General features: G+C 39.7%; 1 protein-coding gene across 3 annotated transcripts in view; it reads left to right on the top strand.

Moving 5' to 3' along the window:
- LOC134136869 (lanosterol 14-alpha demethylase) overlaps window positions 1-13,493 on the top strand; it is a 23,244-nt gene extending 9,751 nt beyond the window's left edge. Inside the window, exons 1-10 of one of the 3 annotated variants that reach the window (XM_062569106.1) lie at window positions 1,411-1,671; window positions 2,317-2,415; window positions 3,558-3,734; window positions 7,273-7,399; window positions 8,476-8,650; window positions 8,813-8,932; window positions 9,376-9,571; window positions 10,133-10,228; window positions 11,517-11,685; window positions 12,369-13,493. In XM_062569106.1, the coding sequence (XP_062425090.1) occupies window positions 1,519-1,671; window positions 2,317-2,415; window positions 3,558-3,734; window positions 7,273-7,399; window positions 8,476-8,650; window positions 8,813-8,932; window positions 9,376-9,571; window positions 10,133-10,228; window positions 11,517-11,685; window positions 12,369-12,574 (1,518 nt within the window). In that variant the 5' untranslated portion in view covers window positions 1,411-1,518 and the 3' untranslated portion in view covers window positions 12,575-13,493. Of the gene's footprint in view, window positions 1-1,410; window positions 1,672-1,850; window positions 1,968-2,316; window positions 2,416-3,557; window positions 3,735-7,272; window positions 7,400-8,475; window positions 8,651-8,812; window positions 8,933-9,375; window positions 9,572-10,132; window positions 10,229-11,516; window positions 11,686-12,368 lie in introns of those variants that run through there. The other 2 variants (XM_062569104.1, XM_062569107.1) reach the window with 2 other exon arrangements.

The raw sequence follows: 13,493 nt of genomic DNA, 5'->3' as shown, positions 1-13,493 counted from the left end.
GTATAAATGATACTGCAAGCCATTTGCCTTTCCCAGCCATGCACCTTTCCCAGCCATGCACAGGCTTCTGTCACTATCCCCAGAAGTCTTGTAATCATAAATATTCCTGTATTCCCTCTTGTGGCACTCTGGGCCATGCAATGCACATGCTCCATTTCATGTTGTGAAAGCACTATTCAGGTGGCATGAAACCCAGCCCTTTTATTATTTCAGACATTTTGAAGTGAAAAAGAAATATTACTTTCTCATCACAGTGGTGCCACAGGTGGTGCAGAGGAGACCTAATAGGTTCAAGTGCTATGTGATGTGGATTCAACCAGTCTGCTCTACAAAGTGCTAGACCTCCCACAGTGGAGGCAACTCAGCTCATATCACTTGGCCTCAAGTCTAAGGATCAGAACTTGGCTCTCTCTTATTTAGCAGCTCAGGAGTGGTCAGTAATACTCTAGGCACTGTCCTGTGCAGATATGCCTGGCCACTGGAGTCTTTTGGAATGCTGCACCATGAGAAATGAAACTGAGGTAAGACTTTGGGCTGAGCGATGCTGAAAAGATATACCCATACTGCTGTCAAAGGCATAATTGTATCACAGATATGCATACCCACCTATGCCAGCTTTATTCTAGCTATTTTAGATAGTAATGAAGATGTGTTAGAATAGACTTCTGCCTAGCAGACCATTTAGAGTAACCTGTGAGCTTGATGTTCTCCATCTTCACAGTCTCTGTCTTCACAGTAATCCTGCACCTTTGTGGGCTAAAGCAAGGAGCTGAATGTGCCGGTTACAGTTTGGGTTGCTTGAAAGCATTCTGGCAGGCTTTAGAAGAAAATATCCATGAAATTTATGAGAGCAGTTTTTGGTATACTGCTGTCTGTGCTTACATTAGCCTTTTGATTTGGGGGAATGTGATTTGGAAGTGGATTCAGCAGCTGTACTCGCATTCACTTGGTTCACAGACAGGTTTTCACGCACAGGAACTGTGTTTCTCTCAGAGGAAATTAAAACAGCAGCTCTACTGAAAAAGTGCCCCAAATGTACTCCAACCACAACGGTACGCTGGCATCCAAACCGCTAGGCAGCCCACAGCGCCATGACACCCACGCTGAAAGTCTGAGGCGGCGCTCACCGTACAGCAACTCCTCCCCGGGCGCCGCCAGCCCTCACAGGGCGCCTCGGGGCAGCCTCGCCCCGCGCTACAGGGACGCGCCAGCCCCGCGCCAACCGCCGCCCCTGCCCAACCGCCGCCCCGCGAGCGGCAGCGCCGCGCCGCGCCGCGCCCGCCCAATCGCGCCCCTCGCAGCCCGGCAGGTGCCGTCACCCCGTGGCGCGCGGCCGCCGATTGGCTCAGGCTCCGGCCATCGTCACATGGGCAGAGATCAGCCCAGCGCTGGGGGGCGGGGCGGCACCGTGGCGCTCGCCTCCGCCGGGGCCCTGCCCGCCGCGGGGACGGGACTTGCGGCGGGTGCGGCGCGGCGGCGGATCGGTGCGGGCTGCTCGGTCTGTCGGTCGCTGAGGAGATGCTGAGCCTGCTGGATGCCGGCGGGTGCCTGCTGGAGCGCCTGGCCGTCGGCAGCCCCCTCTCCTTGGTGCTGGCCGCCTCCGCCTTCGTGCTGAGCCTCGGTTACCTGCTCCAGCTCGGCTACCGGCGCCGCGTCGGCTCCGGCCAGGAGGTGGGCGCCGGGGGAGGGGGGGGGCACCGCGGTGTCCCCGGGCAGGGCGGCGGGCTGGGCTGGGCTGGGCTGGGCGGGGGCGCAGACTGTGCGGAGCGAGCGGCGCCTCCGCCCGCCCGGCGGGCCGCGCTTGTGGCCGGGGCTGCGCGGGCTCGTCCCTTCGCTCAGCTGCCTGGGGCCGCCCGGGCCCGAGCTGCTCACGCGTCCCGCGGGCGAGGCCCCTGCCCCTTACTGTCGGAGAAGCGAAGCTTGAAGGACTGCTCCCACCCGTACGCGAAATTCGTTGATAAATGGAGGTTGGTGCTTTCCGGGGTTATCTAGTAAATCACTTTTTTTTTCCCTGTGTCTTTTTTTTTTTTTTTTTTTTAACCTGGCTGCTCTTCAATTGTGGTATCTTTTTGCTTTAATTTCGGGGGCAGGTTAGCGAGAATACTTATTTCAATCTTTTAAATATGGCCCAGTTGTACTTCACCACAAAAAAAGCTCAGATTTCCAAAGTTGGACTTTGAATATATATATATATTCAACTTAACTTAAAGTTGTTAAAGAACTTAAAATATATATAAAGCCTCTTCTGTGTTTAGTTGTTACATAGATTTATTCTCTGAAGAAAACTCAGTATCTGCTTTTCTTTTTCTTTCTCAGAAATACCCACCCTACATTTCATCAAGCATCCCTTTCCTTGGACATGCAATAGCATTTGGAAAAAGTCCCATTGAATTTTTGGAAAATGCTTATGAGCAGGTGTGTTCTCCCACGTGACTGTCTGAGCATATGCTAGAATATTCTAGTTTACCTGTTAAGTTCTGTATCTTGGACTTGTTTTAAAAAAGTTCAGTCTCGTTAAGTGACTTGAGTATGGTGTGAAACCTGCACAGTAGACTGATTTTAGATCTTTTTATATACAATACAACTTTGCTACTGAAAAAACATTTTCTGTGATATCTCAGTTGGAAAAATATATCTATGTATTTGAATACTGTTCATAATTGAATCACAGGTAACTAAAAAGCTGATTTATAACTTTGTTTTTATCTTACTCTTTAGTAATCTGAGACCAGATTGGCATATAATAAATTACCTTCTCTGTAGATAACAATGGATTTTTAAGGCCCTTTGCAATGGTAAAAACGCTGGTGCATAAAAGCACAGTAATTTATACAGCCCAAAAGAGGGGAAAAAAAAAAAAACTAATGCAGTAGAGCTTTAATTACAGTAAAGTTTATTGATCTGTTTTGCAGTGTCTTAAACTTTCTAGAGTCATAGACTTAAATCTGAGATTGGTTAACTTGCAGAAAGGCAAACTTACTATATGAGGATCCACTGGAGATGACCTTTACACTTTAAAAATCTCTAATTATTGGTAATAATTGCTAGTTACCAATGCTTAAGTCCAAATCTAAAATTTTTCAAGCTAGTGTTTGTGAATTGCTATAGGCTGCATGTCCTGTGGTTTCTCTGCCAGTTTTCTGGTGTTGTGGATATTTTACTTAGATTTTTAAAACAACTACAGTAGTCTTACAATATGGAGAAAGATGAGCTAGACTATTGAAAAAAATTTGAATGTGACTTAAAATATTCATATCCGTATTACATCTCTAGCCACTTTGTAAGGGAGTAATGACTTGTACCAGTTTTCTCTGTCAAACTTCCTTTTCTTTTTTTCTCTCTTTTCTTCCTTTTCATTGCTGCTTACACGTGACATGTCCAGTACAATATGTAGGTGTATGTGCATATTGTAGATGGAGACAGTCACTCTCAAACCAATTACTTCAGTGCAATGATTTAATGTTGTCATTTTAAATAGCTAATATTTTATGAAAGGCTGTAGGTGAAGAGATTGTGATTTTATGGTTAAAATGAACTGTTATTTTTTTCCCCCTTAGTATGGGCCTGTGTTCAGTTTCACTATGGTTGGCAAGACATTCACATACTTACTAGGCAGTGATGCTGCTGCTCTACTCTTCAATAGTAAAAATGAAGATTTGAATGCAGAGGAGGTATACTCTCGGTTAACCACACCAGTCTTTGGCAAGGGAGTTGCTTATGATGTCCCTAATATGGTATGTATTTTAAATATAACATCAGTTGAACAGTAAGATAATTTAAATTCTGATTAGGGAGCCATGAGCTTTTGGCTCTGTATGATGGGATTTATTGTTCATATGCAATTCTGACTGCAACGTGTGATGCAGCTGTTAAGTAGTCTCAATTGGATGATCAAGACTGAACATACCTAGGCTACAGTGTTTACCATCTGGCTGTTCATCAGTCCTGATGCAGTTTCTTGTTTTTGAAACCTTCTGATTCCATGATAGTGGAAAGGTTAAGTGAGTCATTTTTTTCATTATCTTACAGCATGTCAGTGACTACAGTTTACTTTTTCCTTAAGAACAAATTTAGGTTTTCCTCCTGAGGGAGCTTTAGAGTGGTAATTTTTCATTCATGCCGTACCAATCTATATGATGAGTATTAATTTAAAACTTAGCATCACAAAGTTTGTCTTGCTAGGACTGAGTGTATATTTTTTTGTGTATATTTGCAGAATACAATCTGCATGGGTCTGAAAGTAAAGTAACGTGTAATTGTTTCTGAGCTAAGTGTTGCCTCTTGTTATCATTCATGCTATTTTAAGTCTCCTTGTTGCTCATCAGGACAGTCAGACTCTTAAACTGCAGATACCTGCTTTTCACTGCTCCACTGGTAGTCTGCATTTGGAGTATGCTGGCATTGACAAGCTCTTGTATTACAGAGTAGTCTGGTAGCAGGAACAGCATTGTGCTATACTTTATCTTTGGATTTTCAATTGTGACTTTATGCATTTTATCTTACAGATGCCAATCATTTGATCAGTAATGGTTTCTGCAGCCATCAAGACTTTCCCTCCTTAGCCTAGTCTTTGTTAGAAGTTTGCCTCTCCCTTCTTCCCTGCCAAAGGCTACTTGCAATGATATTGTCCTTTTGAGTTATTTGGCTTAGAGTCTGTAATCACTGGGCATCCACCATGCCAGCATTTTGCAGTGATAGACAGTGAACGAGTCTACAGTTATTCTTACTCAATTCTCTTGGTAATCTCATATGTAACTAATAGCTACCAACTTGCCACTTCACAAATAAATAAAGGAGAACCATGCTTTCTCCTGCTTCGTTGGGAAGTGATAAAATGGTAGATAGAGGATGTAACAAAGTTTGGGCTTTTTTGGAGGGTTGATTGATTGTTTTGTGTGTGCATGTGTGGTTTTTTTTTTTTTTTTTTTTTTTAATACTTGATTGTTCAGCTCTTCTTATCCTTTTGTGGATGAGATCAGGAGGATTGTAGCCTGGACAACAATTAGGAGTTCATGTCTTATATCCAAGGAGACCTCTTCCATAAATAAGGCTTCTGCTAGTTTCAACAGGCAGAGGTTTTGCCTCAGAGAGTCAGAGATGCCATAAGGATTCCCTTTCAGAATCACTAAAGTGTAAAAGATAGATGATTCTCTGTGTTACACTTTTCATGTTCTTCTCTGGTATTAACCAGTATTAGAAAAGTGTCTATGAATTTAGCAGACACAGACTGCTAAATTGACCAGACTTTCTCACTTCTTAGATTCTGACTGTCTTGAGATGTCTTCATGAAACTGAGAGGTGGTAGTCTCTTAATTCTGTGAATGTTCCATCCACTTGCTGTTGCTGCTGCTTTGACTTGAGCTTTCACACTCCACAGTTCACAGATGGAGTTTAATGTCTTTTTTTCATTCAACAGCTTGTTCTTCTAGGATCTGATGTTATCCTTTGGGTGTTTAATAGAACTTTCTATAAGCTCATCGAGAAGTGGCATTTCTTACAGCTATGTTATTCCTCAAGTATACAGGATGATTCAGGCTTACCTTGTTGGTCCACTATATACTGCTGTTTTTCTGAAACGAGGTCTTTTTCTAGAGTTAGCCTACATTTTTACTTAATGTTGGAATCCTGCTTTAGTCTAGAGATTAGTCTCTTTGTATTATGCTGTGGTGTCTGTGTATAAGCCTGTTTCATTTGTACCTTTGATGCTTTTTATCACTTCAGATTCAGGTTCTTCAGAAAAGCACCTGAGCTGTTTGTTTCTGCAGCTGAGATGCAGATATTTTGCTATTAGCACTCTAGTTGGATGCATTGCTGTAAGAAGCTGACAAGCTGGCATGCCCAGTTGTGGCCACAAGGTATTCTGCCAGAAGTCAGCTATCTTTCTGTGTAGTGTTGTCTGGTAACAACTACTTCGTAGCTGTTTGGAGAGCTGTTCAAACCCTCGTTGGGCAAAATATATGGTAGCACTGATGGATAACCCAGAGCTTTTGAGACCTCCTTCTTCCTGCCCAAGCTGCATTTCTCTCCATCTCTTCAATTTGACAATGATCTACAAAAGGAAGAAAAGTTATTTACCAGTAATTCTGGTAATTAAAAGTTTGTTAATGTGCATCATCCAACTACCAGTTCGTATTTACTGTGTCCCCTTCCACTGAGACTCTTTCAGATGACTGTTCTTTGAGAGAAACTGAAATGCCAGTGGACATATTCACTTCTGTGTGACATTTGTCAAGCTGAGGCAGAGACGGGCTGGTGTGTGCTTTCTTTGCACTTTGCAAGGGAAAATGTGCCTGTCTCATTGCTCTCTGGCATGTATACTCTGATAGACTGCTGCCATCATCATTGCATTCAGCAAACAGAAGTTATTTGGAAGTTACTGAGAAGTAACCAAGTAACCTTTCTTCTACGCCTTCTGTTTTGTGAGTAAACTTTGCAGTACATGCAGAGAGACCTCGGTGAGAAGACTACAGTTTTTGTTGTATTGCTTGGTGAAGTGTAGCTACATAGGGTAGATGCCCTAATCCATAAATAGAGATTAAAAATTAATTGAATAATTTTCTCAGAAGATGACATATCAACCTATTGAATGATTGTCCTCAAATAATGGGCTTTTTTTTACCAGTAGATTTATTAGCTGTGATTCTGTGCATACAAATGGAAAGTTGAGAAGGGTGTGAAGCTCACCACTTGGAAGCAGTTTGCTTCCTATTTCTTTTGGACTTCTGGGCAGTGAGATCAGAGGGTGTTGTGAAGGAAGGGTGCATTTTAAACAGAGATAAGGTATTACAGCATGAGAAAAGAAAAAGACGCTGGGAGAAGATGAAGCAAGGAGGCTGTATAATGTGGAATGTAGTCTGTATCCAGACTTTGCACGACAGGTCTGCTTAGGTTTGAGATTATGTATCTAGTTATTAATCTCATCTGAAGTGCATGCCATATGTTAATCCCAGGTACATATTGCATCTTAATTTTTAAAGCTTACTTAACAAAGAGAATAATTATTTAATTAATTTTCTATTTTGGTACTGTAGAATAAGGAATTTTAGCTTCTTTAAGCTAGTATTTGGTTCAGGTATTATTAGACTTTTGCTTGAAAAACAAAGTAGGTGAAACATAGAATGTTATCTGTTATTTAAATCTTAGTATCTGCTTTACCCTACCAATCCTAATTTCTTTTTCCTTTTGTATGTTGTTACAGTATAAATAATAATAAATTAATTACATTAATATGATGATCCTTGTACTGACTGCTTCTCTGTCTTGTTTTTCTAGGTGTTTTTGGAACAGAAGAAGATGCTCAAAACTGGGCTAAATATTGCCCGATTTAAACAGCATGTATCTGTGATTGAAGAAGAAACAAAAGAGTATTTTAAAACATGGGGAGAGAGTGGAGAAAGGAGTAAGCAAGATCAAATACCTTTTCACTCATATTTTCTGTGAACGAATGAAGGCCAGTGCAGGATGTGTTTTTTTTTTCTTTTTTTTTCTTTTCTTTCTTTTTTTTTTTTTTTTTTTTTGTAAATGATTTACTGCAGCATTATTAAAGGACTGAAAAATGGCATAGGCTAAACTACTGGACAAAAGAATAAAAATGCAAAATACATTCTTGATTACTCAAATTTAAGGCTCTGCGAGAATAAAACTGCTTAGAAATTCACTGACAGGATAAAAGAACTGTCTTACTCATTCTTTCTTAGTGTGGGAATAGACTGTGTACCTGTTGCCTGGCTTGAATTGTGCTAGTTTTGCCAGGTATGAGTTAATTCAGTGTAACCATTCTTAGCCTTTAGATAAAAAAGACTGCAGTGACTTCTCAGACCTCATGTCTAAGATCTTAGCTCAGTGTCATCTACACTGAAGATACGCATGCTTAAGGTTGATAAAGTTAGGTTGATAGGAAGTGTTTGTCTAATGATATACTATATGTTTCTGTTGATTAGCGGGATTTGGCCATCGTGGTTGTTATTTCTGTATTTTTATATAGGCCAGTAGTTACCTGAGTAAGATTCTTCTTTTATTTCCTACCTGGCTTTCCTAGTTAGCCTGGTGAGCTGATCCCCATCACTATTGTTGCAAGCCAACAGTGAAAGAACAAATTTAGAAATACTCACAAGATAGTTTAATGAGCAGCAAAACTAACTGCTTGCCCATGGGCCTGCATTTCAAGGTTATGTTCTTGTATGACTTCTTTTATGTGTAGTAAGGATAGAGCTTGTGTTGCATGGTTTACCTTGTATGGAAGGATTAATAGCTTTCCTTTTCCTTTTTCCTAGAAAAAATAGCTTCAATAAAGGTTGAACACTGACAGAGACATAGAAGTTTAAACTTTAGTAGGAAAACAAGTTAAAACTGTATTTAAAATTATGAATCTGAACTTATTTTTCTCTTCTAGAAAATAAAAATAATCAAAAATCTGTAAAGCTTAATCTCTCTCCTAAAATGCATTCTCACTGTTCTTTCTCAACTCTTCCTCAGACCTGTTTGAAGCCCTTTCAGAACTTATCATTTTGACAGCAAGTCATTGCTTACATGGGAAAGAAATAAGAAGCTTACTGAATGAGAAGGTAGCTCAGCTGTATGCTGATTTGGATGGGGGATTTACTCATGCTGCCTGGCTCCTACCAGGTTGGCTACCTCTGCCTAGCTTCAGGTACCAGAAATAACAGATGAAGCAATTCAGGCTTGTTCGTTTGTTTTTGTTTTCCTTCTATTTCTTGTTTGTAAGGATGTTCTAGACATCCCAGTAAATCTTAAGTGTTTTGTGTTACTTTGTATAATACAAAGTGGCTAATGCGAGTGCTTTGAATTGCAGACGACGCGATCGAGCGCACAAAGAAATAAAGAATATCTTCTATAAGGTTATCCAGAAACGTCGAAAGTCTGAGGAGAAAGAAGATGACATACTCCAAACTCTACTTGATGCTTCCTATAAGTAAGCAAAGGGGTTGAAGACTTTGAAGACTTGCCATTTATAGTACACTTTAGTTTTGAATTCTTCAGTTGCGTCTACAAAAACAAAAACAAAAAAACAATAACAAAAAAACTCTCACGGGCTGCATCGCTTTTTCTTGCCAGCCTTGGTTTTAGCTGTATTTTAAAAATACCTTCAAAAGTTTAATTATAAATGCTTGTTCAGACTTCCTGAGGTTATCATCAGTGGATAAATGATTGCTTCCTTTCTCATTTCTGGCCTTCCAATAATGTAAGGTTCCTAGAGCATCTGTTGCCACCTGCTGTCCCTTCCCTCAAATATTTAGCTGTTCCATTTGGAGCCTAAGAGAAGGAGAAAGAAAAGTAAATTAGAAGAAGTTACATGTACTACTATAACTGGAAACTTCATCAAATGAAGCTCTAACATACTGCCCTTTAACCTAGGGATGGCCGTCCACTGACGGATGATGAAGTTGCTGGCATGCTTATTGGGTTGCTGTTAGCAGGGCAACACACATCCTCCACCACTAGTGCCTGGCTTGGCTTCTTCCTAGCCAGAGACAAATCAATACAGGAACAGTGTTACGCAGAACAGAAAGCGGTTTGTGGAGATGACTTGCCACCATTAACTTATGACCAGGTTTGTATGTTACATTCTTCCTGCTGGATATTGTTATAGCTTAGACACTTACTTGAAAAAATATAAAATACAATCTTATGCTTTGTGATAGAATCGTATCTGTGTCATAAGCACCCTGTGGTGACACTGTTTGCCAATATGTTTCTTCCATCTCCTCCTTTTCCAGTAACTTTTCAACCTGCTACTTTTTTGTATCAGTGTTGACCAAAGAAATTGCAGTTGCTAAAGCTCTGCTAAAATGATCAACTGAGTTGAGGAAGAAGATCCTTTGTATTCCCAGTGAGGAAAAGGATGCAGTGCGATCTTTTTCTTCAGTTAGGCATGAGAAAACACTTGTGAGACGGATCAATCCGGAAGTAGTCATTATTGATTCTGCTGGTAGGGGATTAATTTTTTCAATTGAAATAACTGGAAAAGCAGAAACTTAGCAGGATAGCTAATGAAGTACATGTAAATATGAAGCGCTTATTCTTTGAATTTTGTAATGGTAGAAGATACCTTTTTGTGCACATTGAATAAACTTGCCTATATTTTGATATATCATTTTCTTTATATTTGCAGCTGAAGGATCTCAGTTTGTTGGATCGTTGCCTAAAAGAAACTTTAAGGCTGAGACCTCCTATAATGACTATGATGAGAATGGCCAAAACTCCTCAAGTGAGTACAGTTACTGGATGTAACTTCAGTTCAGTAAAGCAGGGCTGCTGTTCAGAAACTGAGGCAGGCTAGAGGAATGGGCCAGGAACTTCACAAAATTCAGTAAGGACAAGCGTGAAGTTCCGAACCTGGGATAGACTAACCCCATCAATGGTGCGTGCTACCTGCCTGGGAAGAGCTCTGTGGAAAAGGCCAGGCAGGGCTGGGGCCATGCCAGCTGACGGGGCAGAACACAGCAAGCCATGTACCCTGGCAGTGATGACAGCCAGAGGCACCCCAGGATTTAGTAAACTGCTTGCTTAGACTAGTTCCTAGTCCCTGACTAGGTTTAACTACTCAGCTGTACTGATAACTCTCTTTATTACTGAGTCAGATCAGCTTGTGGTATGTCAACAAGTATTACCTTAGTCCTGTTTATTCATTTCTTAACATTAATCATCCTTTTTTTCAATATGTTACGTTAGGAATGTATACTGATGTCAGTACTCAGATACCTTTAAAAACAGACCTGTTGAGTCCAGGACCCTTACCAAGCCGTTTATCTGGTTCTACTAGTACTTCTGTTGCTATTGCATGTGTTCTTGACTTTGTGGGACTGGAGCTCTGCTTGGACTGTGTGGCATAGTCTTTAAATGGGTATAACATACTGTCTCATCTTAATTTTAGAGTTTCCTCTTGAGTAGCCTTCTTTCTGGTATATTGTTTTTGTTGGCCTTATTTTCACACTAGGTATTACACTTCCTGTATTTCTGTACTCTGGATGAACAGATCAAAATTGTCATACTCATTACTTGGTCTTTCTGAGTGCAACTGACCCTTTCTTTTAGCTATCAGTCTCTAGAGTTCTTAATTTACTACTAAACATTTAAGGGTTCTGCAGTTTGCCTTTTTTTTTAATAGCTATCTTGGGAAAAAATTTGGCTTGCACTTAAATAACGATACATGCTAGGTAAATCTAAAAGAAAATCCGTTTGTATAAATAAAATTTCAAATTATTTTTAAAAGCTATCCTTCTCATGACAAATGTTTTCAGCAAATCTTCAGCCTTTAAATTATTTTTCTGTAGAATTGTCAGCTTTGTTAAAGCAGTTGAAAGCTTTCTGCAGTTGCCTGAATCATGAGCCCTACACAATTAAAACAATGACATAGTTGATGGCATTAGTTTTAAACTGGCTCAGCCAAAAATCTCTTTGAAATCAAAGTCTCACAATAGAGTTTGAAGTATTACTTTAAAAAGAAAAATGGAGAATTTTCTTACAACACAGGTTCTTCTCTCCCTGCCTTGTAGACTGTTGCTGGGTATAGCATTCCTCCCGGCCATCAGGTCTGTGTGTCTCCCACTGTTAATCAGAGACTGAAGGACTCGTGGAAAGATGCTCTTGACTTCAAGCCCGACCGGTATCTCCAGGATAACCCAGCAGCTGCAGAGAAATTTGCCTACATTCCATTTGGTGCTGGTAAGTAACAGCTGGCCAATAAGGAAATGCAGTGTTTTCCTGAATGACTGTGTACTTGTGTGACTCCTACTGCTCATCCAACACCTCTTACAGCACCTCCTCACTTTGTAGCATCTGAGAGTATTTCTTCTTTCTATTGCTGCCTGCAAGTTTGCTTACTATGGAAGTGCCATTAAAAGAATGCAGTTGATCAGATCCTTAGTTTCGCACTTAGTAATAGCTGTAAATAGTACTTGGATAGCAATTAAAAAAATCTTTATGTTATCATGTTTTGTATTTCAGTTACTCAAGTCTTTAAGTCAAGGTGAAAACCTCTTAATACAAAGTCATTTTAAGATCAGAGTAAAATGTACATAGAGATTCATAACACTCAACGTTTTGCAGATACAACTGCAGTCCAGTTTTAGTTGGTATCTTTTCATGATGTTGTAAACTCCTTTAATGTTGCATAAATTCTCACTCTGTGGTGAGAACAGAACAATATAATCTTACTGAACTATTCAATCATCTGTTTAATGTTTTGAAAATTTATGAAAACAAGGCTTTCATGTAGTTACATAATGCTTGTTGGATCAAAGCCTCAGGTGGGTTAGAAAGAAGTGATTACAGTTCATGTAAAATTTTAAAATTAACTTAGCTATAAAATCATGTTTGACAACAAACTCCTTTGGATTTCCTTCTAGGCCGTCATCGCTGTATTGGAGAAAACTTTGCTTATGTTCAGATTAAGACCATTTGGTCTACTTTGCTTCGTTTATATAAATTTGATCTCATCAATGACTATTTTCCAACTATAAACTATACAACAATGATACACACACCTAATAACCCAGTTATCAGATACAAGAGGAGGTCACTAAGTTCTGGAACGAAAACCTTATCTATTTAAGTTGTCTGAACTAATGGACTTCTGAATAGAACTATGATAAAATGAACGGCAATTGGAAACTGTTCCATCTACTTTGTATGAAAGCAACAGTAACCTACCAGCTGTGCTATTTAATTTGTTTTTCCATATCATTTAATATTGCTGTGTATAACTGCTTGGTTTACAACTTTTTTGCATTTTCTAAAATGAAAACTCTCTTCTCTATTTGTGTAACATTTTTAAAGTGCATGCCAACCCTTTCCTTAAGGGTGAAGAAACAATATGCTTTTTCTACAAACTGAAATCTTTGATTCTGAAAAATAGTTAATAGTTATTTTCCCCTCTTAAAGGGTACAACTGTGTACATTGCCTCTGTATTCAATTATGGTAAATCTATCAGGTAACAGGCACTAAGCTGGAAATACTTCCTTAGTGCTCTACTGTAAGAGCAGAACAGCAGATACTGAAGCAAACTATCTATCTGTGGTCTTGGCTGATGCCTGTAAGTGCCCACATACTTATTTAAAAAAAATGATACTGTACAGATGACCAATACTGAGCAGACTACAAAAATACTTGTAAAACAGATTTTTTGGAGAATCTAACTAAAATCTATCTGGATTTTTGTCTAACTTGAAACAGCTGTGAAATGATTAGGTTCAAAAACCAGCAAATTCTTTTCTAGAAAAAAATAGTAATTTCCTCAAGGCCTGATACAAGTATGAAAAGTAACAGTAAATGGTCCAAACAACTTGAATCTTGTGAATAACTACTTTATGTATAGAGTGGTCTAAGGAAGTGAATTGTGAATGTTGTTCCTGTTTGTACTGACTTGTGCAGGATTAATAAATGGTGGTTGTTTAAAGAATGATGATAAATAGTACTGAGCTTTAGCTCATAGAAACTGTGAATTAAATCAATAAACAACCCTCTTGTGGAA

This window comes from Rhea pennata, chromosome 2 (genome assembly GCF_028389875.1).
Source record: "Rhea pennata isolate bPtePen1 chromosome 2, bPtePen1.pri, whole genome shotgun sequence".
In the NCBI taxonomy this organism is placed as follows: domain Eukaryota; kingdom Metazoa; phylum Chordata; class Aves; order Rheiformes; family Rheidae; genus Rhea; species Rhea pennata.
Note: the sequence above shows the minus strand (reverse complement) of the source record. Positions and strands in the feature narration are given on the sequence as shown.